The following is a 27,341-nucleotide window of genomic DNA, read 5'->3' on the forward strand; positions in this document are numbered from 1 at the left end:
TGAATCTAAATGGTGGCTGTACCAACCTAATATGCACGACACTACCGTAGCATAACATTTTTACAATCCAAGGACCTTTGCAGTAGCCACTGAAGTGTTAAATTTGAAGGATGTTTGAATTTTGTAGGTTCCTTTCATAAACCTGAAAATCATGGTGTGCGCCCCCAAATACAAGAGAAGTGGAACCAAGTGCTATACCTGCATTTTGGCCTGAAAGACACGAATAATGGAGGAAAATGCCCCAAATAATTATGAACCCTATCCACTTGCCTAGTCCAGCAGATATAAAAAAAAGTATTTTTAGCTGCTATTACTGTTCTGATCCTTCTATCTGTGCCATTGAGGTTATTGAAATTTTGCTAATTTGCACCCCATTCTACTTCTTCGGTCATATCTGGCATTAAAACTTGGTTTAATAGTCTTAGTCCGCCTTACATTTGTACATTTTAAAATTATGGAAATTGCATGATCACAAATATAGTTTTTTTTAGCTTGCTGTTCCACTAGTGATTCTTCCTCCTTCACTGCACATCTTTCAAACTGATCCTGAATGCTTTGGTGATTCATTTATCATTACCTTGGACACTCCAAAGCAGGCTCCTACAGCATTCATTTCTAAACCAGTTACCATAATATTGTCTTCATAGTTTGTTAGATTCCTCATCAGTAACTGCACTGAAGTTGACGGCTTTTTCTCCAAATCTTTCTCCATCAAGATATGGTTTCCTAAGGCTCTGTTCTGTCTCCCACTCTGCTTATTTCTATATAAATAACTTCCTTTACTCATAATTAAACCTTCTACACATTTGTACTGTTGGTTCTACTCTACATTCAACGCACCCAGTGCACACAGCCTTAATTCCTCTCAACATTATGGTTAATCACTGCATTTGGAGCTTCTTCAGGAACTTCAGTGAGACAGTGAGAATTTTGTTTCCTTCAATTCCTTCAACTGTCTCCTAAGTTTAATCAAGAGCTATCACCTCACACCTTTGATGCCTCAACACTAAAGCTGGAATTTTCCACAGGTAGGTGGGTTGGGCGGCGGGGGGAGGCTGGGTTTTCTGTAGGCCCTGCTGACATTAATGGCAGGGCCTGATTTGAATGTGAAGCCTCGGATTCTTATCCGCAACCAGCCAGCTTGAGAGGCGGGAGGAGGCCTGGGAAGGTGACTGGAGGCCGAGTAGGGGGTGGGTTTCCGATTGCGGGGATGGGTTAGGTAGGGTGCCTGGATCCAGGAGGTAGGTATAAAACCACTTACCTCCTGAATGCAGCAGTCCCCGCCTCTGTTTAATTGCCAGGTTTCATGAATTGTGTGAACCTGTTTAAACACAAAATAGAGGGGGAAAAAAAGAGGCTTCCAGCCTTATTTCAATATTTAAATTGAGGTAACAGCACCTGGGAGCATGTTGGACACCTGCTTCCCATCCTGCCTGTGAGCAGGGTGGTGGCGGTATTAAGGTTGGGAATCCCATTTTTAACACTTTAACTGCTCCCACGCTCCAAATCCACCCATTTTTTTTTTTAAAAAGGGGAAAATTACAGCCTTTTTTTTTTCTTCTCAACAATTTCCTAGTAAGCCTAATTTTATCCAAGACAGAACCAAATTCCCATATCTGAGGAGGCTCTTAAAATACCTCTCCTATATTCCTGGATAGGATACATGAAACAGCTCATCAGCTGTTAGGTGATCTTACTCTTAACACTTAGCCTGCAACCTCACTCACCTCTATCAACAATAGTCAATGCTTCTCTGAACTTTCTGCTATTGTACCTCCCAAGTCCCAAATACGCCATCTTGGTCCTAAATACGCCTAGAAATTGGGCAGCAAGGCACCCATTTTTCAGGTGCTACACGGCCTCCTAAGTCCCCAAAATGGCAGGCAGGATACAAATGCGCACTTCCGACTAGAAGATTGCCAACTGCCATTTTGGGTAAAAGCAACAAAAGGCATCCTTTACCCACGCCTGAAGCAAATGTTAGGCCCTTTGCATTTGCAAATAAGGGTCCCGAGATCACCGACTCCCGGGTCTCTACCCACCTCGGCCCGGTCTCCAGGCTCTCTGGTGCTAAGCCTGTCTCTCTATTACAGGAAATATGTGATTGCACTAGAGAGGGTACAGGGGAGATTTACGAGAATGTTGCCTGGGCAGAATTTTAACTATAAGGAAAGATTGGATAGGCTGGGGTTGTTAGCTGACATTGTTAACGGCTCTCTCTCCGCGGGTACTGTGTCACCTCTTCCTCAAATCTGCCGTCATCACCCCTCTCCTCAAAAAACCAACTCTCAACCCTTCCATCCTTGCAAACTACCGCCCCATCTCCAACCTCCCTTTCCTCTCCAAAGTACTTGAACTTGTTGTCGCCTCCTAAATCTGTGCCATCTTTCCCGCAATTCCATGTTTGAATCCCTCCAATCCGGTTTCCGCGCCTGCCACAGTACTGAAGCGGCTCTCATTAAAGTCACAAACGACATTCTTTGTGACTGTGACAAAAACAAACTATCCCTCCTCGTCCTTCTTGACTTGTCTGCAGCTTTTGACACGGTTGACCACTCTATCCTTCTCTAACGCCTCTCCACCGTTGTGCAGCTGGATGGGACTGCACTCGCCTAGTTCCATTCTCATCTAATCATAGCCAGAGAATCACCTGCAATAGCTTCTTTTCTCATTCCTGCATCGTTACTTCTGGTGTCCCCCAAGGATCTATCCTTGGCCCTCTCCTATTTCTCATCGACATGTTGCCCCTTGGCGACATCATCTGAAAACACAGCATCCATTTTCACTCAGCTCTACCTCACTACCACTTTTCTCGACCCCTCCATACTCTCTAAATTGTCAGACTGCTTGTCCGACATCAAGTTCTGGATGAGCAGAAATGTTCTCCAATTGAATGTTGGGAAGACCGAAGCCATTGTTTTCAGTCCCCACCACAAACTGTGAAGTGCCTTGGCACAGTTTACTATGTTAAAGTTGCTATATAAATACATGTTGTTATTGTTGTTTTCTTTGGAACAGAGGAGGGAAGACCTCATTGAGGTGTATAAAATTATGAGGGGCCTAGATAGAGTGGATAGGAAGAAACTACCCCAGCCCCAACCTCAGAGAAGAGGAATGGGGAGGTTAACCAACTTTTTTGGGGGGGGAGGGGGGGCGGGGGGAGAAGAGTGGGAAAGAAAGACCATTTCGCTCCTTCCAACTCATGCAAGAGGATAGACAAAACATTATAGTGCCAATTCCTTGGTCTCCAACACTGAAGGATGACAATGTCACTACAACTCTGGAGTCTCGCTGGTTTCTTTGTAATTTCATCATAACATAATATTTTCAGGAAAGAACAAAGACACTCATTAGGGAAAGGTTTCTTGAGGATAATTATAACTTTGAAACATGAAAATTATCCAACATTGAACTGCTGGGCAAAATTTGCAAGATACAATTCTGATGCAGATCATCATTCAAAAAGTAAATAAATTCATCGGAACAGGAGTAGGCCATTCAGCCCCTCTAACTTGTTCCTCCATTCAATTAGATCATGGCTGATCTGTACCTTAACTCCATCTACCCGTCTTGGTTCCACAACCGTTAATGCCCTTACCTAACAAAAATCTATCAATCTCAGTTTTGAAACTCTCAATTGACCTAGTCTCAACAGCTTTATGGGAAAAGAAAGTTCCAGATTTCCACCATCCTTTGTGTGAAGAAGTGCTTCCTGACATCACCCCTGAACGTTCTTGCTCTAATTTTAACGTTATGCACCCTTGTTTTGGACTCCCCCACCAGAGGAAATAGTTTCTCTGGGCCCAAGTTTCCCTAGGAGTTGCTCCTTTTTTTTGGAGCAACTTGATTTTTCTGGACTATCTTTTTAGTTGCAATTCTGGCCATTTAATTTGTGCCAGTGTAAGTGAGTTAGATAGGTTTTTTTTTTCAAAAGGGGGCGTTCCCAGCCACTCACCCCTGTTTTAGATGTTTGGCCAGCAAATAGTTGCTCCAAACTAACTTAGATCAGCATATGTTGCCACTTCTGTCCGCACAGAAAAACCTTACCTAGAGTTAAGGAATCGGCGCAAGTAACTACATTTAAAGCAACACCAAGCACCAAACAAAGCACAAAAAGTAATATGCAATTAACAAATAAAAAATAAAAAAATAGAAGGAACCCTGCACCTAAAGTACCAAGATCAAAGTAATAAGCAATCAATAAACAACAAATAAAAAAATAGAAGGAATCCTGCACCTAAAGCACCAAAATCAACCAGTAAATAATAAATAAAAAATAGAAGTCCTACCTTAGGGCCACCGATGAGGGAGCCCATTCGGCCAGGGCTAGACACGGCATGCTTTGGGTCCCTCCCACAAAGCCTGCAGAGCGTACTCACAGATTCAGCCTGCCAGGAGCTACTGCGCATGCGCGCAGACTCTAGCGCGCAGGTGCAGAGGTCCCAGCACTGTTTTCAACGGCGGGACCTGGCTCCGCCCCCAATCCATTGAGCCACGCTGTGCCACGACCGAAGAGAGGCTGGGGAGTGGCCAGAATACTGACGTCTTTTTTCGGCGTGCTTTGAGGCGGATAAAAACGGCGCACCTCAGAAGAGGGTGCCAGAAAAACAGGTTAGGGAAACTCTAGCCCTTTCTATCTACCCCATCCACTCCTTTAATCATTTTAAACATCTCAATTAGATCACCCTTTAATCTTCTATATACAAGGGAACACAAGCCTAGTCAATGCAAACTGTCCTCATAATTTAACCCTTTTAGCCTTGGTATAATTCTGGTGAATCTGTGCTGCACCCCCTTCAAAGCTAATATATCCATCCTGATATGCAGTGCCCAGAACTGAACAGGGTACTCTAAATGAGGTCGAACCAGAGTTCTATATAACGAACATAACTTCAACATCTTTGTATTCCAGCCCCCTTGAGATAAAGATCAACATTCCATTAGCTTTATAAATTATTTTTTGTACCTGCCCACTAGATTTTAGTGATTTCTGAACTTGGATCCCTAAATTTTTCTGCTCCTCCACTGTACCTAGCTTCTCGCCATTTAGAAAATACTCTTAGGTTCAAAGTGGATGATCTCACATTTCCCTACATTGAACTCCATCTACCACAGGTTTGCCCACTCACTTTTCTATCAACGTCCCTTTGCAATGTTCTGCTCCCATCTACACTACTTACTGTGCCACCTAACTTGATGACATCAGCAATTCCTAATTACTTGACATTAAAATGAATTAAAAAGAATTAAAAGGATATCCTTAATCCAAATATGCAACAGGAACATGTTTGTGCCAATGTTGTAATTTCCTATTACAGTTTTAGTTCTCATTAAATTTTAATCAAGTACTTAGAACTCTCTAATAAATAAAGTTGCAACATACAGCACCAGAACACAAGAATATACATCTGCTTGCCCAGTTTTACCATATGCTCGAAGCTGGTTTCGTCTAGCAGGAACTGGTGGTGACTCGGTCCCTGACTGTGGACGATCCTATTAAGCAAAACAATTTTTAAGACAATTCCAAAAGTACAAATCACTCAAAATCACAGTTTAGCATTTCAAACTTAGGTGAATGAAACGGTGATTGAAATTTCCAAATTAAATTTTGTGGTTTTTAGATTTTTGGGTTGTGGCTTTTGTAAATTTTGGATCTGCTGTTTGTTAGTCTCCAATGCCAGAGTGATATATTGCAGGCTTTTTGTTGAAATAATCTCAGTCCAAAGAACTCCAGCAGAAATTGCCCTCAGAGTTACAGTAGTCGCTCGCATTATGATAAATCTTACTTTTAGGGATACAAACGCAGGCTTTTTTTTTTCTTCCATGGACCATATCAAGCCAATTTTTAATTTTTGTAATTTATTTTTAAAGAGAGATAAATGGCCCACTCAATTTTGAATCTTAATCCTTAACAAATCTTTATAATAAAATTCCTTGCATCTGTCATTTACATCATGGCCATTGTCTGCATCCTCTGTCAATTTTCTTTTTCTTCAATCATTAAGTTTCTATATTTTTCTTCTGATCGATAAATGTCATAACTAGAACATAACCAATGATATTAGCAAAATCTTTCTTCCTATCAATTCACCATCACATTCTACCAAAAAAATCTATTATATAGAAAGTAAAATAATTTCCAGATATACAGTAGTCATCAATATGGTTCACCCAACCAATTTGTGATAAATCCTGTATAGAAAGAAAAAATCACAATCTTTTTTTAAAACTTACCCAGAAATAGTTCCATCGAAATTCCACATTCATAGAACTTTACATAATGAGGCCATTTGGCCTACTCTCTGTGCTAGCTCTCTGAAAGGCCTTCCCACTCAGTCCCAAATACTTACCCCCACCGCCCCCCCCCCCTTCCCACACCCATTAAATGTTTGGTTTTGCAAATATTTAGCTATTTCTCTTTCAAAAACTATTATGGATTCTGCATCCAGCACCTTTTCTGTATCCCAACAACCCTCTGGAAAAAGACATTTCTACTAATCCCTTTGTTCTTTTAATGATGATCTTAAATCTATGCCTTCTCGTTACTGATTCACTAACCAGGGTAAATAGTTTTTTCAAATTTAATTTATAAAAAAATATATATATTGAGCAACTCTATTAAATTTACTCTCAGTTTTCCCCATTCTAATAAAAAGAGGCCCAGTTTTTCCAAGTCTTTTCTCATAATTAAAGCCTCCTATCTGTGGTATGAATGTGAATCCCTTCTGCACCTTATGTATCCTTCCTAAAGTAGGGTGCCCATTTATAAAACCCAGTATTGTACATGCTTTCTTTACAGCCTCATCAACTTTTCATCCCATTTTAAAAGGTTAGTGTATTTGAATTGGCCAATCTCTCTGTACCTCTTAAGGTTTTACCATAGCATACATTTTGCTCCTTATTCTTCCTCTCAAAATGCATCTCCTCACATTTCTCTGCATTCAATTTTATCTGACATCTATCTGCCTAATCTAAACTACTGTGTCCTTCTGAAGTTGCTTATAGTTCTCTTTACAGTTAACCACATTCAATGGGCTAGTCATTCCACTCTGTGGCTAAGGCCGTAAAAAAAATGGGCCTTGTTCCAGCGATGCGGGACCTATCGCCCATGCTGATCGCCGGCTCAAGGCCCATTTTTTTTTTGCGATTTTCCACTCGGCCTTAGCCCAGCGATGTCAAATGGGCGATATGATTTCTCGGCGATCTCACGATCGCCCAAAGAAAACAGAAGTGAATGAAAAAAAAAAAAGCTTCCCTAGCAACGCATTACTGTGCATGTGCTGGTTGATTTTTTTTTCAGGTTGATGCTCCTTCCCGCGTTTTGAGAGGTCAAGGATCTTCACACATGCTCAGAAGCTCTGTGTGGATCTGGGAGAGTGGGAGAGTGGGAGAGAGAGAGAGAGAGAGAGAGAGAGAGAGAGAGAGGAGAAAGGAAGCAGGTTATCTAGTGCTATTGAAAATACAGATAAATTTAAAGAATGGAGGGAGGTGCAGTAAAGAGAAGGGCCAAACCCTTCAGCGAAGAGGCAAATGAGGCCCTGGTGGATTGTGTAAGCGCAAGGTGGGAGGATCTGACACGGGGTGGGCATGGGAAACCTCCACCCCATGCATATCGGAGGATTTGGGCAGAGATTGCCGATGTGGTCACGTCGGCATCAAATGAAGCCCAGACACCGGACCAGTGCCGGAAAAGATGGAACAGTCTACTGGCGGCTGCAAGAGTAAGTTAAAATTTAAATTAGAAATCATCCATATTTCTGATTTAATGTTGTATGGAAAATCTAATTAGAATCTGCAATATCTGTTGTATCGTAATCTTTAAGCATGACTAAGTAACTAAATTAGGATTAAATTATTACATTTATGCACCACAACATAAATTTTAATGTTACAGTATGAAATATCTTCCTATGCAATGTATTGCAAACTTGAAATTGGACTTATAAATCTGTCAGTCCTAAATGTTTATTGCCAAATCCATCTGCTTATACCGTGCAATATTACCTTATCTATTACAGAACAAGATTTCCATCAACCAGCAGGAGCAACGCAGGACGGGCGGGGGCTGTGCCATGCTGCAGTCTCTCAATGCGTACGAGGAGCTTGCAGTGGCCTTAGTGGGGTCAGAAAGCTGTTCGGTCACAACCGTGGTGTGGCCGAACCCACCCTAGAGTCACGTGAGTAATGAGAACTGTGCTTTGTGCAATGTGTGAATCAATAGTAAATATTTGTACGCGGCTAATCCTATGCAATGATACTTTGATTTGATATATAATTGAGTTATACTACTGAGATGTACTATTGATGTTCAAATGAGGTCATGTTAGGCCTGGCGATCGCTTGTGCACATGGGCTAATGGTAATGTTTTGAGTTCTTAATTGAGATGAATTGATTTGCATTGTTAAACGTTGTTTATAACTTCCATTTGTTTTTCAAAGGTCAACAAGTACTGATGGAGTCAACGGACACGTCCACTGACCAGTCGGGACACTCCCAGGAGGACGAGCCAGAGGAGGAGCCAGTGCAGACTCCAGCTGCGGCTGTGCGAGAGCAGGAGGAGGAGGAGGAGGAGGAGGAAGAAGAAGAACAGGAGATTTTTTTTTGGGGGGGGTGGGGGAACAACCTGCGGCCATCTCTTTTGAGACAGATGAGGCACCGGGACCAAGTGGTGTGCAGGTGGTGACGCCAAGGCGCGTGACATTGCACACGCCGACCCCACGGTCAGCGTGATATGCACTCGCCTGCTACGGAGGACCAGACGGAGAGCTTACTTTCCCTGTGCAAGGGAGACGGTCGCGATCTTATCCAGGGGTTCGCGGGTTTCTCAAACAATTGGAGCCAGTTCTCCACATCCTGGAGCGAGTTCTGCTCGTGCTTCTCCAGCTGGTCTTCTGAGCAGTCATAGGGCAACAAATGCCCTATGGCACCCCAAGGTGTCGTGTCCGCTCGCAGCGAGACCCCAAGCACACAAGCGAGTACGGAGGACACAGTTCCTCTTGACTTGGAAGTAGAGCCTGAGGCTTCTGCTTCCGCTCCGTCACCTCCACCACGGCAGGAAGTCTTGCCGTCCCACTCTGCACGACGTCTTGGTGTCGGTCTGCGGAGACCAAAACAGGCGGGTGGGGTGCAAACAAGGGGTGGGACAGGATCTGGAGAGAAACGTGGCCGCAGGTAGGAAGGGGGGAGTGCTTCTCAATAGTTCACTTGTTTTAAAATATTCACTTGTTATTATCACTCTCTTGTTATTGTTATTGTTACTAAATTGGCCACTTGTATTCAATAGTTAAATGTTCACTTGTTATCATTACTTAACTATTCACTTTCCATTCTTTCTGAAATGGTCACGTTATCATTACTGAAATGGTCACTTGTTATCCTGACTAAAATGGTCACTTGTTATCCTGACTAAAATGGTCACTTGTTATTATTACTTAAATGGCCACTTGTTCTTTAAAATGTTCAATTTCTTCTTCTTCTAACGTTTTGGGGATTTTGAGGGAAGGGTGGGTTGGTGCGGGGGGTGGGGGGTTGGAGGGAGGGTGTTGTTCTTTAGTTCTTTAAAAAAAATTCATGTTTCTTAATTTAAAAAAAATGTTTTTCTACAACTTTTGTACCTTCTCTCTTACTTACATAAGTTTTACAACGTACAGTTTTTCATGCATACTTATTTGTTTATTCTGTTTCCCCACGGAAATGAAACTTTTGTTTAAACGTAACTGTAATTGAACGTTTGAATATCAACAATAATAGTTCATGCGAAGCTAACATTAATGAGCTGCTGACGCAAAAGCTTAACGGCCGTGTAACTGCCACTGGCTACTGGTCTTCGGGAAGGCTGTAGTGGTACCGGTGCTAGATCACCATGCTGATTAAGCTCCCCTATGTCCTCAATAAACTCTCGGTCTGTGCCTCCCTGGGAAGCTTTTCATCCTGCGAGCGTAAAGGGCTTCAATCACCTGTTGAATACAGCAGTGTGTAGCATGCTGAGAGTTATGGCAGATGTTGCCAGCTGAAGCCTGAAAAGATCCCGATGCGTAAAAGGCTAGGGCAGCAGTAACCTTCACCTCAACGGACAGTGCGGTTCTGATGGTGCTGGAAGGCTGCAGATCACCCTTGACGAGTTGACATATCTCATCCATGACCTTCTTCCGGAATCGCAGCCTCCTAAGACAAGCATTTTCAGACAAGTTCAGGTAGGATTGCTTCGCCAAGTACCTTCGTTGGCTGTACGGTCTCTCCTCTGTCTTCGTCTCCGTCTATGCATTACTGTGCCACCTCTTCGATTGATCCTTTCAGTAACCAGTGTGTGAGCAGTTGCAATTAAAGGCAGGGAAAGCATAGGCACCATAATCACTATCAATATCAATAATTACTTTCACTGATTTTAATAATCTCTGCACTCTATACTCTCTAATCATTGTAAAAGTGCCCTTTCTGTAGTCTCTAAGCTGTACACCAGTCAGTTTGATAGGCTTAGACAATATCATTAAATAACTTCACTACGTAAAAGCTATTTACTAAATAATTCCAATATATGAGATCTATTTAGCATAAATAAGTTGATAATACCTATTTATATTCCCTGTCCCAAATTTCTGAGTACAATTTGCTTCAATTTTACTCTCTAAATAACTCAGAATTAATTCTCCACCCTTCCTCAGAAGCCAAAAATGGCGTCCGTAGTGCCCATTTCCCTCTCTAAGACCCTGAAAAAGCAACTATTTTTGAGCACTCTTTTGGGCCTTGCATCGGCCCAGCGAAGTGCATGCTAGGTGCAGAAACTTGGGATCGGCCTTCTGTGGGCGATCATTTGGGCGATCATCTCGACGATCAAAGTGGAAACTTGGGGGCCTATTTTTCCGGCGATGTCTTGTGCCTAGTTTCGACTTTTTGCTCAAAATGGGCAATAGAGGTTCATTTTGGGCGACAGATGGGCCTTAGATGGGCGATGTGAAGTGGAAAGTCGAGCTTATTTTTGTGTTGTCTGTAACTGTTCCTATTATGTCCCATGCTCAAGTCTCGATTATTTATATATATATTGAGAAGCGCAATAGTCCCAACACTGACCCCTGGGGAACAGCACTATTTATAGTCCTCCAGTTGATGTACATTCCAGTCTATGTACATGGACACCTAAATTCCATTGCTCCACAACTCCAAGGGCTGGATTTTCAGGTGCTTTGCATCCGGGTTCGTCCCGGAGTGGCGTGAAAGGCGACGGTGAGGTCTCAAGTGCCCCGCCGCAATCCTCCAGTCGGGTTTTCCAGCGGCGCTTAGCAGAACCGCCCGGAAGAGCTGCACCGGGTGTGCAACGTCTGTTTGCGACACTGGCGCGAATTTTGAATCTTGGCCGACCAATTCGCCCAGAAGTTTGTCCACAATGACCACCTTGGAAATCAGAGCAGTCCAGCGATCCTGTCGGCGGAGAGGAAGGTAATGGACTCCAAAAGTAAGTGCGAGTGTTTTTTGTTTTAATTTTTTGTGCAATGTGTGTTGCGGTGGCTTGGACAATGTTTTTGCGGGGTTTTTTTTTTAGGTTCCCCTGCACACCACCCCACTCCCCCCGCCCCTTTTGGAGCACTCCCTGGCTGGCTGTGTAGCTTGGGAGTTTCCCTTCCTTGTGCCCAGAGAGGTGTACAACGCCTCCCTTAGCGCTGCATCCCCTAATGAAGGCCCAGATGCCCAAACTTAAATACTAATGCAGAAACTATTCCCGGCCGCTAACTTTCCCGCCGCCATTATCGCCCCGAAAACAGAAAAGTCTAAAATCCAGCCCCAAGTCTCTTTCCATTAAGAAAAAATGATGATTTGTCTTTGTCAGATCCAAAGTAGATGAACTTCATCTGCTACAGTGTTTCCCACTCATTTAATATGTCTTTGTTCCTTTGTATCTGGCTGCTCCCATCCACACAACTTATTGTGCCTCCTAACTCAGTGTAATCTCCAAACCTGGATACACAACTCTCTACATCTTTATCCAAGTCATTAATATATATTAATGAAAAGCCGATGCCCCAGTAGATTCCTGGGATACGGCACTTGTTGCATACTATGAACTGGAGTAAATTCCCTCGATGCCTACTGTCTCCTACCTCCCAATCAATTACTGACCCACGTCACAAGGTTGTCTCCAATTCTGCGTGCTTATATTTTTGTTAATAATCTCTTGGGAGGGACCTCATCAAATGCCTTCTGGAAGTATATATAGACATCCATAGGCATTCCCCTATCCACCATGCTAGTGACCTCATCAAAAATTCAGCTAGATTAAGTTAGACAGGACCTACCTATCACAAATCCCTGCTGACTCTCTGATCAGCTGATGCTTGTGTAAGTATTCAGTAACTCTGTCACTGATAATAAATTCCAGTCCCTTCACCATAATTGATGTTAAATTGACAGGTCTATAGTTACCTGGTTTGTTCCTCCCTCCCTTTTTAATTAATTGAGCGACATTTGTAATTTTCCAATCCAAAGGCACAATTCCTGAATCTAATGAACTTTGCAAAATTATGACTTAATGCATCTACAATTTCCGCACCTATTTCTTTTAATACCCTGAGATGGAAGCCATCAGGTCCTAGAAATTTGTATATCTTCAGTTCCATTATTATCTCCATTACACTTAATCTTAAATCTTAAATCCACTAACTTCCTTACGTTGAATCATTTTTCAGTTCCCTTTGGATACAGACTGGGTATTCAGACTGATGGGTCAGAGAAAGAGAGATATACGGGGGAGATCCCCGGGTTGGGGGAAATGTTCTCTATTTTTTTTCTGGGTACGTGGCTCATTCAAAATTCCTATTTAAAAGCTGGCGAGCCAGCTGCGCAGGAGCTGCAGGGCACTGCACAGCCATGTATGTTAAAGGGATCATTGGTTGGGGGATGCAGGAAGTGTTTTGAAATTTTCAATTGACCTAGCCTCAACAGCTTTTTTGGGGAGAGAGTTCCATATTTCCACTACCCTGCGTGTAAAAAAAGTTTTTTCTGCTATCACCCCTGCCCTGAATGGCCTACCTCTAATTTTAAGGTTATGCCTCCTTGTTCTGAACTCCCCCACCAGAGAAAATAGATACCCTCCGCAGAAATCAATACCCTGAAGATTATGCTCCTTAATCTAGAATTTAGCTCCTTCAATAACCTTTTCAGAACCTCAGTCCTATTCCTATCTATGTGATTGGTTCCCACATGAATTCATGACCTCTGGCTACTTGCCTTCCCATTCCAGAACCTTTAGCATTTGCTCCATGATGGCCCCAAACCTGACACCTGGGAAACAAAATACCATTCGAGACTGTGGATTACATCTACAAAATAAATCATCCACCCCCACCTCCCTGACCACATACCACATTCTTCTGTGAAAATTAAGACAAACCACTCATTTGGTACCTTCGTCATTCCTTCAACCTCCATAAGATTTATTTTTTCAGACCTAATCAGATCTTTCTTTTTTTTTAAGAACAACTGTTTTGTGTTTATAAAATCTTTTATAATTTCCCTTTGTTAGTAGCCAATCTTTTGTCAAACATCCTCTTAGCCATTCTGATCATTTCTGATTCCCTTCAATATTTACAGCTTGATATTCTGTTGCATTATTAGCCATTTTGAATGATTAGCTCCTCATCTTGCCCTTTCTCCTTTGAATCCACTGCTCTTCTGTCCTCCTCCATATAAACACTCCTATCCATATTCACAACCACCCAATTTACTTTTTCATCTCTCATTTTCCATCCAGAACCAAGGGATCTTTACACCCATGGTCTCAATCACAGACATATCCATCTCCAACCATTTCCTTGTATCCCTCGCCACTCACACACCCGCTATCTCCTTCCAACCTCATTTGCTTCCATCTACCCCTGGAATAAACTCTCCCCAAGTCACTTATGACTGCACTTCCAAACTTCTAGCTTCTAGTCTTGTCCCGAGTAAAACCCTTACGCTGCCTCCCCATTCATACTCATTGTTAATGTCTCTATCTTCACTCAAGTCTAAGAAGGGCAGACTTGAGTGTATTCAGCAGATCTGGCTGGGCTGTTCCCTACTCCAAGATCATTCCAAAGAGAACTTTCTTTCTTCTCCTCCTCAGGTACTGCCCCTCCCTTTCAAAACTTCCATTATCGCCCTCATCAAAAAAAACAACTTGTGTCCTTGTAAACTACTAACCCAATTCCAAACTCTCTTTCCTTTCCTAACTCCTCAAATGTGTTGTTACATCTGTGCTTATTAATCCTGCATCTTATATTTGAAGCTCTCCAAATCAGGTTTCCACCCCTGCCACAGCTCTGAAATCAGTCACAAATGACATCTTCTGCAACTGTGACTGACACACTGTGCCTCCTCATCTTAATCTACCTCTGACGCCTTTGACATGGTTGATCACAACATCCTCCTCCAATGAATCTGCTGCATTGTCCAGCTCAGTGGGATTGTCTTTGCTTGGTTAAACTCATCTAACCAATCATAGGCAGATCATCCCCAGCACTGGTTGCTCTTCCCCACCTCCTCCTCTTATACATGCTTCCCATGTAAGAATACCAATATGTTTTTACATTCATTGTTAAAAATAAAAGTAGAGAACAGTATTGTAGCTAGAATTGGCTTAAATCTTGTTCTCAAAAAGCCTCACTTTTCCCTTCAATGATGCCGATAACATTAGAGAAGGATCAATTCCAGGACCTAAGGCATTGTACTGTAAAGATAGGCACATATAAATAAATAAGTTTAGTGAAGAAATATTGAGCTTATTTAATTATTAAGATTGAAACGCAAGTTTTTAAAACAAGCTTTTTAATCACAGGAGGGATAGTGTGAGAGCAGTAGATTGCTGTAATGTAAAAGGCAATATTTTGCTATAAGAGCATGCATCAAAGGTTGTTTACAACAAAGATTTGGTTTGGGAAAGTATTGATAGGAAGTAATGGTATAGTGTGAAAAGAAATGGGGTCTTTCATCTCTGTTTGGCAATCGGTACAAAGAACTGGGTGGTCATAAAGCATCAGATGGTGGTGCATCCAGCAGGAAACAGAACATAAAGAAAATGGTATAAAGAAGCGGCACAGCATTCTTACTTAGAAAGCTAGAGACTGCTTGTTACCTTCGAGACCTGGTGGCGTGAACAGGCTTGGAGAAGCCATCATTAATATCCATGCTCTTAAGTTTTTGCCATGAGGGAAATGTGCGTTACTCTGTATGGGTGTTTAAGATTAATGTTTTGTCAAATAATAAATAAAGTGAATAACACTGTTTCTAGCTTTATGAACCTGTTTAAAGGGTAAAGGATTGATCCAACACCCCATCACATCATCCAAAGATATGAAGTTAGCTTCCACATCGATGCTGATGGAACCCAGCTCCACCTCTCCCACCACCTCTTTCAACTCTTCCACTGCCTGTGTTGTCTGACTGCTTGTTCAACATTCTGTCCTGGATGAGCTGCAATTTGCTTCGGTTAAACATTGGAAAGAAAGAAGACATTGACTTCGACCCCCGCCACAAACTCTATACTCTTGTCATTGATTTCATCCCCCCCGTCCCCCGCCCCAAGACACTATAACACTGTTTACAACTTCAGGGTCCGATTTGAGATGGAGGTGAGCTTCCAATCACATTTCCACTCCATAACATTGCCCATTTCAGCCCGTCTACTACTGAAACTTTCATCCATTCCTTTGTCACCTCCAGACTCCACTATTCCAATGCTTTCCTGGCTTGCCTACCATCCTCTAGCCACCATAAACCAAATCTTTGCTGCCTGAATCCTATTCTGCACCAATTCCCGCTCACCCATTGTTCCTGTACTTGCTGACCTAAATCGGCTCACGATTCCCCCAAAGCCTCAAATTTAAAATTTTCATCTTGTTTAAATCCTTTCATGAGCTCCCCCTCCCTATCTTTGTCATCATCATAGGCAGTCCCTCGAAACGAGGATGACTTGCTTCCACGCCAAAAAGGGATGATTTCACAGGTGTTTCAATGAAGGGCCTAATATTCCAGGTCCCAAACTACATCTTGAAGGGTGGAAGATGCCTGTGCGTGGATTTAAAAAAAATGTGTGGTGGCCGTTGCACACCAGCCACCACACGGGCTTGACAGAGCTAGGTCTTAGTCTAGTGGCAAGGATTACCCAAGACGACTGGAGACCAGCTCTGCTGCACGGGCCTAGTGCGCACACATATCGCAATGTGGGCTGGTCCATGCTGCCCCTGGGCCTTTGCCTCTTCTGGCCCCCGATCACATCCCTCTACATTCTCTCGCCGCTCCTTTGCCCCGACCTCGCCGCTCCTGCTGTATCTGCTCACGCTCCTATCAGTAATCTGGTCCTTGATGATGTCCCTTTTCGCTGCCGTCGCTCTCCTGCACCAGCTTGCGCTGTACCTTGCAGTGGCATGGCCGCCGCTCGCCGATCCTTTTATGGCCTGACCTGCCGCTGATAGTCTCTCGCAGGTCGGGGCGCCACGCTGCCTTTGTAACCAGCTACCATAAGAACATAAGAAATAGGAGCAGGAGTAGGCCACTTAACCCCTCCTGCTCCGCCATTTAATAAGATCATGGCTGATCTGACCATGGACCCAGTTCCACTTCCCTGCCCGCTCCCCATAACCTTTTATTCCCTTATCACTCAAAAATCTGTCTATCTCCGCCTTAAATATATTCAATAACCCAGTTCTCTAGGGCAGAGAATTCCACAGATTTACAACCCTCTGGAGAGAAGAAATTCCTCCTCATCTCAGTTTTACATGGGCAGCCCCTTATGCTGAGACTATGCCCCCTAGTTTTAGTTTCCCCTATGAGTGGAAATATCCTCCCTACATCCAACTTGTTGAGCCCCCTCATTATCTTATATGTTTCAATAAGATCACCTCTCACTCTTCGGAACTCCAATGAGTAAAGTCCCAACCTACTTAACCTATCTTCATAAGTCAACCCCCTCATCTCCAGAGTCAACCTAGTGAACATTCTCTGTACAGCCTCCAATGGAAGTATATCCCTCCTTAAATACGGAGACCAAAACTGCACGGAGTACTCCAGGTGTGGCCTCACCAATAACCCTGTACTGTTGCAAGATTTCTTTGCTTTTATACTCTATCCCCCTTGCAATAAAGGCCAACATTCCATTTGCCTTCCTGATTACTTGCTGTACCTGTAAACTAACTTTTTGTGTTTCACGCACAAGGGCCCCCTGGCCCCTCTGTACTGAAGCACTTTGCAATTTTTCTCCATTTAAATAATAATTTGCTTTTCTATTTTTTTTGCCAAAGTGGATAACCTCACATTATCCTACATTATACTCCATCTGCCAAATTTTTGCCTACTCACTTAGCCTGTCTATATCCCTTTGCAGGTTTTTTCTGTCCTCACAATTTGCTTTCCCACCCATCTTTGTATCAGCAAACTTGGCTACATTACACTTGGTCCCTTCATCCAAGTCAAAGATTAGATATTTCAATTTTGTTCCATCACCCGAGCAATTCTTGTCAAAGTAAAATTTAGTGCCAGTTGGTGATAATTTTAACTAACTTTATGCTAATGATTCCCACTTACAAGGTTAGATTGAGACCATCACTGAGGGAAGACTTTCATTCCAACACCATGAGCTGGATACCAAACTGAAGTTCAGAGCTGAAAGAATTTCAATCTAATCTTTTTCCTCTCTGCTCTACAAGTTGAAGTTTCCAACAGTTCTTCCAAAATTCTTGAACCCTATCTGAGGAGGCCAAAGTGCACTTGACTACCATTAAAGTTATACAAGAAAATGTCATATTTGACTTAGGTCAATATGCAAAGCACAATATTAACTATTATTGAATTGTTCACTTTATAGAGTCAGAGAAACTGAAAGAACTCACCAATTCATGTATAGAGCCATCTACAGGAGACAAATCAGCTCTCTGAATAGCGACCTGTTTCCTCTTCACAGTTGGAATAGGTGGAGAAGGCGGTCTCTGAAATATACAAATTTATTTTCAACTTTTCATTTGAATCTATTAATACTTTTTGTGAACTTTATGTTCATCATGCTGAATGATGTGACTGCTGGAAAACAGAACTCTTACATAGGAACAGGAGTAGGCCATTCAGCCTCACAAGCATGTTCCGCCATTCAAATAATCAAATCATAAGAAGTGGTGGGAAGAGGGAACAGAAAGCAAAAGCTTAGCCACATACGTTTATCAATCAGGAAACAGCATTGAACATCCCACTCTGCAACCCTAGGGCCCGAATTTGGTCAAAGCCAAGCTCCGCCCGTTTTTCCGCGGTCCCCAGGCGTTGTATGATTTTGTTTTTTACCGCCCGGTACCGCTGGGGCCGAGAGAATCATCCCGCTTTTCTCGGCCGTAACAGTAGCTGAGTACAGCGGCAGGTGGAGGAGGCCTTCCGACTCGGGAATCATCGGCTCTCGATTTATGCATGTGCGCGCGTGGCTATCAAGCTTTGCCCCCCGAGAAGCACTGACAAGAGGCCAGAGACTGCCGACCTGAGATCGTTGTTAGGGGGGGGGGGGGGGGGGGGGGGGGGGGAGGGGGAGAAAGATCGACCGGCAGGGGGGGTTCGGCACGAGACTCTGAGGGGTGGAAAGGACTGGACGGGGGGGAGGGGAAATAGAGACTGGGCGGGGGGTGAAGGAAAGAGAGACTGGGAGAGGTGGAAAGAGAGACTGGGAGGGGTGGAAAGAGAGAGAGGGACTGGGGAAGAGAGAGACAGTGGGGGACACTGGGAGGGGGGGGATGGAAAGAGAAGACTGGGCGGGGGAAGAGCGACTGACTGGGGGGGGGCGGGGAAGAGCGACTGACTGGGGGGGGGGGGGCAGGGAAGAGCGACTGACTGGGGGGGGGGGCGGGGAAGAGCGACTGACTGGGGGGGGGCGGGGAAGAGCGACTGACTGGGGGGGGCGGGGAAGAGCGACTGACTTGGGGAGGGGGCGGGGAAGAGCGACTGACTTGGGGGGGGGCGGGGAAGAGCGACTGACTGGGGGGGGGGCGGGGAAGAGCGACTGACGGGGGGGGGGCGCGGGGAAGAGTGACTGACTGGGGGGGGGCGGGGGGGAAGCGACTGACTGGGGGGGGGCGGGGGGGAAGCGAGACGGGGCGGGGGGGGAAGCGAGACGGGGCGGGGGGGAAGCGAGACGGGGCGGAGGGGAAGCGAGACGGGGCGCGGGGGAAGTGAGACGGGGTGCGGGGGAAGCGAGACGGGCCGGTGGGGAAGCGACTGGGGCGGGGTGAAAGAGAGAAGGTGGGAAGAGAGAGACTGGGGGGTGAGCGAGACTAATCCATTTTTATTATGGGTGGACGATGTGCATACCGCTTGGCGTTATGTCACTCACGAATCTTTCGCCAAGCAGTACGTACCTGTTTTTTTACGAAACTTGTATTTTTCGGCGGTAAGTGGACGGTAGTGTTAATGAATTTTGGGCCCCGACTGTTTTGCCACGGTGGTGGACATCAGGGGTGAATTTCCCCAGATACTTTAGGCGCTAAAGAATCTCCGATATAGCCAAGATGGTGTCTGAAGCTGAACCGCTGGTTTAACCCACATTTAGCGCAAGATGTCATCTTGGTAAAGGAGTTGAAGCGCCTGCTAGGAACAGTCGCCCGGAAGCTCGTTGAGGGGCTGATTGCCACTTAAAATGACTACTCGCGCTCATTAAAGAGGCTTCATGGCATTTAACGTCTTTCCTAAAAGCGACCAGCATTTTGGGAGTAAACAGGTTGTTGGTGTGTATTTAAAGTGCTACTTAAAGGGATACTCACCATTGCATGTTCACTTGTTGCAGGAGCTTTGACGAGGATCCTAAACATATCGGAGTACTTTCTGGGACACTTTCTCAAGACTTCACCAACACTCTCGCAACATTTATTCTGCAAATTCTCTCAGGACTTCACCTAAAAAGAGTAAGTGCTTTGCTTCTCTACCTTATACGAGTCACCATGAGAAAGGGAATGCTTGGACATGGGCATCTTGCTAAGGATCTCCCTTGGTCTGGATGAGGAATGGGACGATGACTTGAGGCCAGGCAGAGGGGCACCAGCTGCTGCAGGAGAGAGGGGCAGGAGGGCGAGGTGGCGTCCTACCCCCCCCTGCAGGTAATGGGACATCCCTGCTCTCTGGACCTCCTCCACCAGGACCTCCAGTGCTACGTCGGAAAACCTGAGCGCCCCGTCTTAAGGTCCTTGAGTCATCCTTCCACATTGGCTTCTCTCCCAGCCACCTCTCTCCACATCTTTGATGGAAGTGGCTGACAGCAGGCTACAGATACAACTCCAGGAAAATTGCGCCTAAACAATGCTTGTGTGCTAAATCTGTAGTTGTCGGTTTCAACGCCTGCAGCAATGTTTAAATCATGATATTCATCAATTAGTCTGAAAATTGCATGCTAAATCCAGACTTTCAAACAGGAGTTTCTTATAAGCACAGCACACATTTTCACCCTTTAGCCAAAATAATCCCCTTAATCTCCACATCAAAATAATAAATTGCCAGAAGAGGATTGGAGTGGGAAATCATCACTTTGTAAAATGTGGTCGAAATTCGGGAGCGCCCATTTTTGGAGCCTCGAGGAGGGAAGACATCAGAGTCTCAGGGAGGGGAGACCTCAAAACGAGAGTGGCCAAGGGAGGCGGAGATTGGGGGTCTGGCGGAGATCGCGGGTCTGGCAGAGATCGCGATCGGTGGTCAAAGGGAGGGAGATTGGGGAGAGAGGGGTGGGAAAGCGCAATCGTTAGCGAGGTAGATCGGGGATCAAGGAACCAGACAGCAGCAGCATTCGGGATGGTGATTGGGATAAGTTACACTTTAAAAAAAAAATGTAGATGATCTTTAGGGTTGGTTTCCCCGTGTGCAGCCAGCGCCAGCGGGAGGACCTGAAGCATATGCAAACAGCCTAACATTTGCTTCAGACATGGGTAAAGAACAGCTCTGTTTTGTCCTTACCCAACATGGTGGACGGTGTATTTCTTGCCTGCCATTTTTCAGCCTCAGGAGTCCACATAGCGCCTGACATACAGGTTCTACATGGCCCAATTTAACCAAGAATATCATACTGGGCAGTAAGATGATCTTCTTACTCTGTTATATAAAAGTGCTCATGCTGGGCCTCATCCTTAATTGTTTGCCAGGAGGAAGCAGCACTAACACTCGGGGAACATAAATGGCAGTGAAACCAGATGGTTAGAATTTAGAAATAGGAGGGGAAATGGTACAATGCTTGGTGTCTATTACAAACCACCACAGTGGAGATGAAACAGTGGTGGAGATTAGTCCGTTGGATAATGTGCTCACCTATGCTCTTGACAGCTAGCTATGGCAGGAATTTGAGTGCTAACCAACCCAATCATAATCATCATCATAGGCAGTCCCTCGGAATCAAGGAAGACTTGCTTCCACTCCTGAAGTGAGTTCTTTGGTGGCTGAACAGTCTCATATGAGAGCACAGACTCTGTCACAGGTGGGACAGATAGTTGTTGAGGGAAGGGATGTTTGGAACTGGTTTGCTGCACGCTCCTTCCACTGCCTGCGCTTGATTTCTGCCCGCTCTCGGCGATGAGACTCGAGGTGCTCAGCGCCCTCTCGGATGCACTTCCTCCACTTAGGGCGGTCTTGGGCCAGGGTCTCCCAGGTGTCAGCGGGGATGTCGCACTTTATCAGGGAGGCTTTGAGGGTGTCCTTGTAACGTTTCCACTGCCCACCTTTGGCTCGTTTGCCATGAAGGAGCTCGAGTAGAGCACTTGCTTTGGGAATCTCGTGTCTGGCATCCGGACAATGTGCATAATAGACTAGGTACAAACTCCAGTGTGCATTGGTAAGAGGACATAAACACTAGGAACATCACCATCCCAGGGTATGTTCTATTCAGGACAGACCCACCAGAGGTGGCGGTACAGTGCTATACAGTCGAGAGGGGGTGGTGCTGGGAGTCCTCAATGTTGACTCCAGAACCCCATGAAATCTCATGGCATCAAGTCAAACGTGGGCAAGGAAACCTCCTGCTGATTACCACCTACCACCCTCCCTCAGCTGGTGAATCAGTGCTCCTCCATGTTGAACAGAATGTACTCTGGGTGGGGAACTTCAATGTCCATCATCAAGAGTGGCTCGGTAGCATCACTACTGACTGAGTCCTTAAGGACATAGCTGTCAGACTGGACCTGCAGCAGGTATTGAGAGAACCAACACGAGGTAAAAACATACTTGACCTCGTCCTCACCAATCTACTTGTCGCTGATGCATCTGTCCATCACAGTACAGGTAGAGCGTCCGAAATCCGGAAATCTCGGGACCGATTCCGTTCCGCATTACAGATATTTCCGTATTTCTGAACGTCTATCCGACATCCCGAATCCGGAAAATTCCGGGCTGAGGTTCAGGTATTTTTGGATTTCGCAATATCTTTCCGACATCCCGAATCCGGAAACGCCTGGGCCAAGGTAAGGGGGGGGCGGCGACGGAGGGGTCCGCCGGCCAAGCGGGAGGGCGAGACCAGCGGCCAAGCAGGGGGGGGGGGGGGAGGTGCGAGTCCGGCGGCCCAGCGCGGGGGGGGGGGGGGGGGGAAGGGAGGGTGAATCCGGACTTCGGAACATTTTCCAGATTCCAGACGATCCCACCACTGATCGGCCCACTGTCCGGAAATCCGGAACATTCATAATTTTGGAACTCCGGATTTCGGACGCTCAACCTGTATTGGTTGGAGTGACCACCCCACAGTCCTTGTGGAGACGAAGTCCTGCCTTCACACTGAAGGCACCCTCCATTGTGCTGTGTGGCACTACCACCGTGCTAAATAGGATAGATACAAAACAGATCTAGCAGCTCAAAACTGGGCATCCATGAGGGGCTGTGAGCAATCAGCAGCAGCAGAATTGGATACCACCACAATCTGTAACCTCATGGCCCGGCACATCCCTCACTCTACCATTACCATCAAGCCAGGTTCAATGAAGTGTGCAGAAGAGAATGCCAGGAGCAACACCAGGAGTACCTAAAAATGAGGTGCCAACCTGGTAAAGCTACAACCTGGTAAAGCTACAACCCAGGACTACATGCATGCTAAACATCGGAGGCAGTATGCTATAGACAGAGCTACGCAATCTCACAACCAATGGATCAGATCAAAGCTCTGCAGTCCTGTCATATCCAGTCATGAATGGTGGTGGACAATTAAACAACCAACCGGAGAAGGAGGCTCCATGAACATTCTCATCCTCAATGATGGCAGAAGCCCAGCACGTGAGTGCAAAAGACAAGGCTGAAGCATTTGCAACCATTTCCAGCCAGAATTGCTGAGTGGATGATCCATCTCGGCCTTCTCCTGAGGTCCCCATCATCTCGGAAGCCAAGCTTCAGTTAATTCGAATCACTCCACCTGATATCAACAGCTGAGCACACTGGATACAGTAAAGGCTATGGGCCCTGACAATATCCTGGCTCCAGAATTAGCTGTGCCTCTAGTGGAGCTGTTCGTACAGCTGCAACACTGGCATCTACCCAGTAAAGTGGAAAAAAGCCAGGTTTGTCCTGTCTACAAAAAGCAAGAGATATCCAATTGGACCAATTACCACCCATCACCTTACTCTCAATCATTAGCAAAGTGATGGAAGGTGTCGTCAATTGTGCTATTAAGTGGAACCTACTCACCAATGCTCAGTTTGGATTCTGCCAGGAGCTCTAGAGCTCATTACAGCCTTGGTCCGAAAATTGACAAAAGAGCTGAATTTCAGAGGTGAGGCAAGAGTGACAACCCTCGACATCAAGGCAGCATTTGAGAGTGTGTGGCATCAAGGAGGCCTAGTAAATTGAAATGAATGGGAATCAGGGGAAAACTCTCCACTGGCCCGAGTCATACGCAGCACAAATGAAGATGCTTGTGGTTGCTGGAGGCCAATTATTTTACCCCCAGGACATCACTGCAACAGTTCCTCAGGCAGTGTTCTAGGCCCTACCATCTTCAACTACTTGATCAATGAACTTCCCTCCAGTATAAGGTCAGATGTGGGAATGTTCGCTGATGGTTGCACAGTGTTCAGTTCCATTCGTAACTTCTCAGATAATGCAGCAAGATATGGACAACATTCAGGCTTGGGTTGTTAAGTGGCAAGTAACATTTGCGCCACATAAGAGCCAGGCAATGACCATCTCCAACAAGAGAAGATTTAGTCACCTCCCCTTGATATTCAACGGGATTACCATCACCAAATCCCCTGCCAGAAACTTAACTGAACCAGCCACATAAATACTGTGGCTACAAGAGCAGGTCAGAGGCTGGGTATTCTGCAGCTTCTGACTCAGCTAAGACTTTCCACCTTTTACAAGGCATAAGTCAGGTGTGTGATGGAATACTCTCCACTTGCCTGGATGAGTGCAGTTCCAACAACACTCAAAAAGCTCAACAGCATTTATGACATCGCAGTCTGCTTGATTGGCACCCCATCCCATCGTCATCTTCATAGGCGGTGCCTCGAACGAGGATGACTTGCTTCCACATAAGTTCACAGATATTTCAATTAACATAAGAACATAAGAAATAGGAGCAGGAGTAGGCCATACGGCCCCTCCAGCCTGCTCTGCCATTTAATATGATCATGGCTGATCCGATCATGGACTCGGGTCCACTTCTCTGCCCACTCCGCATATCCCCTTATTCCCTTATCGTTTAAGAAACTGACTATTTCTGCCTTAAATTTATTCAATGTCCCAGCTTCCACAGCTCTCTGAGGCAGCGAATTTCAAAGATTTACAGCCCTCCGAGAAGAAATTTCTCCCCATCTCAGTTTCAAATGGACGGCCCTTATTTTAAGATTATGCCCTCTAGTTCTAGTCTCCCCCATCAATGGAAACATCCTCTCTGCATCCACCTTGTCAAGCCCCCTCATAATCTAACATGTTTCAATAAGATCACCTCTCATTCTTCTGAATTCCAATGAGTAGAGGCCCAACCTACTCAACCTTTCCTCTTAAGTCAAACCCCTCATCTCTGGAATCAACCTTGTGAACCTTCTCTGAATTGCCTCCAAAGCAAATATATCCTTTTGTAAATATGGAAACCAAAACTGCACGCAGTATTCCAGGTGTGGCCTCACCAATACCCTGTATAACTGTAGCAAGACTTCCTTGCTTTTATACTCCATCCCCTTTGCAATAAAGGCCAAGATTCCATTGGTCTTCCTGATCACTTGCTGTACCTGCATACTAACCTTTTGTGTTTCATACATAAGTACCCCCAGGTTCCACTGTACTGCAGCACTTAGCAATTTTTCTCCATTTAAATAATAATTTGCTCTTTAATTTTTTCTGCCAAAGTGCATGACCTTACACTTTCCAACGTTACACTCCATCTGTCAAATGTTTGCCCACTCACAATGAAGGACCCGATATTCCGGTCCTGAACTCCAGTTGAAAGGATGGAAGATGCCTGTGCGTGGATTTTTTTTTTACGTGTGGTGACCGTTGCACATCAGCCACCACACGGGCTTGACAGAGCTAGGCCTTTATCCAGTGGCAAGGGTTAATCAGGATGACTGGAGACTTGCTCTGCTGCACGGACCTAGTGCGCGCACATATCGCAATGTGGGCTGGCTCATGCTGCCCCTCGGCCTTTGGCTCTTCTGGACCCCGTACTCTCATTTGTCACATCTCCGCCGCGATCTCTCGCCGCTCCTCCGCCACAAACATTCGCCGCACCTCCGCCACGACCTTCCCACTGCTCTGCTGTACCAGGGCCACGCTTCAAACAGTGACCTGGGTCCTGATGACGTCACCCAGTCGGCCACCTCGAAGCCGTCGCACACCTGGAGCAGCTCGCGCTGGAAATTGTAGTGGCATGCTCCATCTCTTTTTGTAGCCCCGATCTGCGGAGATGTTCTCACGCAGGTCGGGGTGACCCATGATGTTGAGGGGCCCGCCGGTCCAGCTCTTTTTGTAGCCCCGACCTGCGGAGGTGTTCTCACGCAGGTCGGGGTGACCCATGATGTTGAGGGGCCCGCCGGTCCAGCTTTTTTTGTAGCCCCGACCTGCGGAGGTGTTCTCACGCAGGTTGGGGTGGCCCACGATCCACCACCTTAAACATTCACTCCCTCCACCACCGGAGCACCATGGCTGCAGTGTATATCAGCTATAAGATGCACTGCAGTAACTCGTCAAGGCTTCTTCGACAGCACCTCCCAAACGCTCGGCCTCCACCACCTAGAAGGACAAGGACAGCAGGTGCATGGGAACACCACCTGCAAGTTTCCCTCCAAGTCACACACTATCCTGACTTGGAAAAATATCGCCGTTCCTTTATTGGCGCTGTGTCAAAATCCTGGAATGCCTCCCTAACAGCACTGAGAGAGTACCTTCACCTCACGGACTGCAGAGGTACAAGATGGCGGCTCACCACCACCTTCCCAAGGGCAATTAGGCATGGGCATAGGCAATAATTGCTGGCCTTATCAGCGGCACCCACATCCCATGAATGAATTTTTAAAAAGTGCAGCCAAGAAGGTCCATGGCTCCAGTTGTTTGGAGAGGAAAAAGATCCAAAGAATGTGTCATATTTCACCAATACTGGGAAGAGGATCACTGAATTAGCAGGTGGCTGTATGAAAAGAAACAGTTTTGAAGTTTGCAGATACAATAAAGCTGACCAGATCTGAACAATAATATGACTGTGTGAAACAATTTTCCCCAAAATATTTTTTGTTGCAGTCGACATCCATGCTAGTAGTAATGGGAAACCTCAGAAAATGCAATTTATAGAAATATCTTCTAGATCATTTATAGCTTGCCCAAGAATCTTTCCCCACTAGCTGACAAACAATACTGGCATTATATTCCTCAGGTGAGCATGTGAGGATACTTCAGCATCCTTGGGTCTCTACAGTAGGGCCAGGATAGGAGGTTCCTGTGAATGGAACCCCTTCCCCATATCAATCGCCATCCTGATAATTCCTTCGCTTCAATGTTAGTTATGAATATATCAGAACATAAGAAATAGGAGCAGAAGGCCATATGGCCCCTTGAGCCTGTGCCACCATTTAATACGATCATGGCTGATCTGATCATGGACTCAGGTCCACTTCCGTGCCCACTCTCCATAACCCTTATTCCCTTATCATTTAAGAAATGGTCTATTTCTGTCTTAAATTTATTCAATGTCCCAGCTTCCACAGCTCTCTGAGGCAGCAAATTCCGCAGATCCACAACCCTCAGAGAAGAAATTTCTCCTCATCTAAGTTTTAAATGGGCAGCCCCTTATTCTAAGATTATGCCCTATAGTTCTAGTCTCCCCTATCAGTGGAAACATCCTCTCTGCATCCACCTTGTCAAGGCCCCTCATAATCTTATACGTTTCGATACGATC

At 45.4% G+C, this 27,341-nt stretch overlaps 1 protein-coding gene across 4 annotated transcripts in view; it reads right to left on the bottom strand.

Moving 5' to 3' along the window:
* Positions 1-27,341, bottom strand: part of LOC139274688 (centrosome and spindle pole-associated protein 1) — a 355,670-nt gene that overhangs the window by 51,658 nt on the left and 276,671 nt on the right. For all 4 annotated transcript variants that reach the window (XM_070891381.1, XM_070891368.1, XM_070891373.1 and 1 more), the window contains 2 exons: positions 17,857-17,952; positions 5,427-5,493 (listed from right to left, as the gene is read on the bottom strand). In XM_070891381.1, the coding sequence (XP_070747482.1) occupies positions 5,427-5,493; positions 17,857-17,952 (163 nt within the window). The remainder of the gene's footprint in view (positions 1-5,426; positions 5,494-17,856; positions 17,953-27,341) is intronic.

The sequence above is a fragment of the Pristiophorus japonicus genome, chromosome 1 (assembly GCF_044704955.1).
Source record: "Pristiophorus japonicus isolate sPriJap1 chromosome 1, sPriJap1.hap1, whole genome shotgun sequence".
Lineage (NCBI taxonomy): Eukaryota > Metazoa > Chordata > Chondrichthyes > Pristiophoridae > Pristiophorus > Pristiophorus japonicus.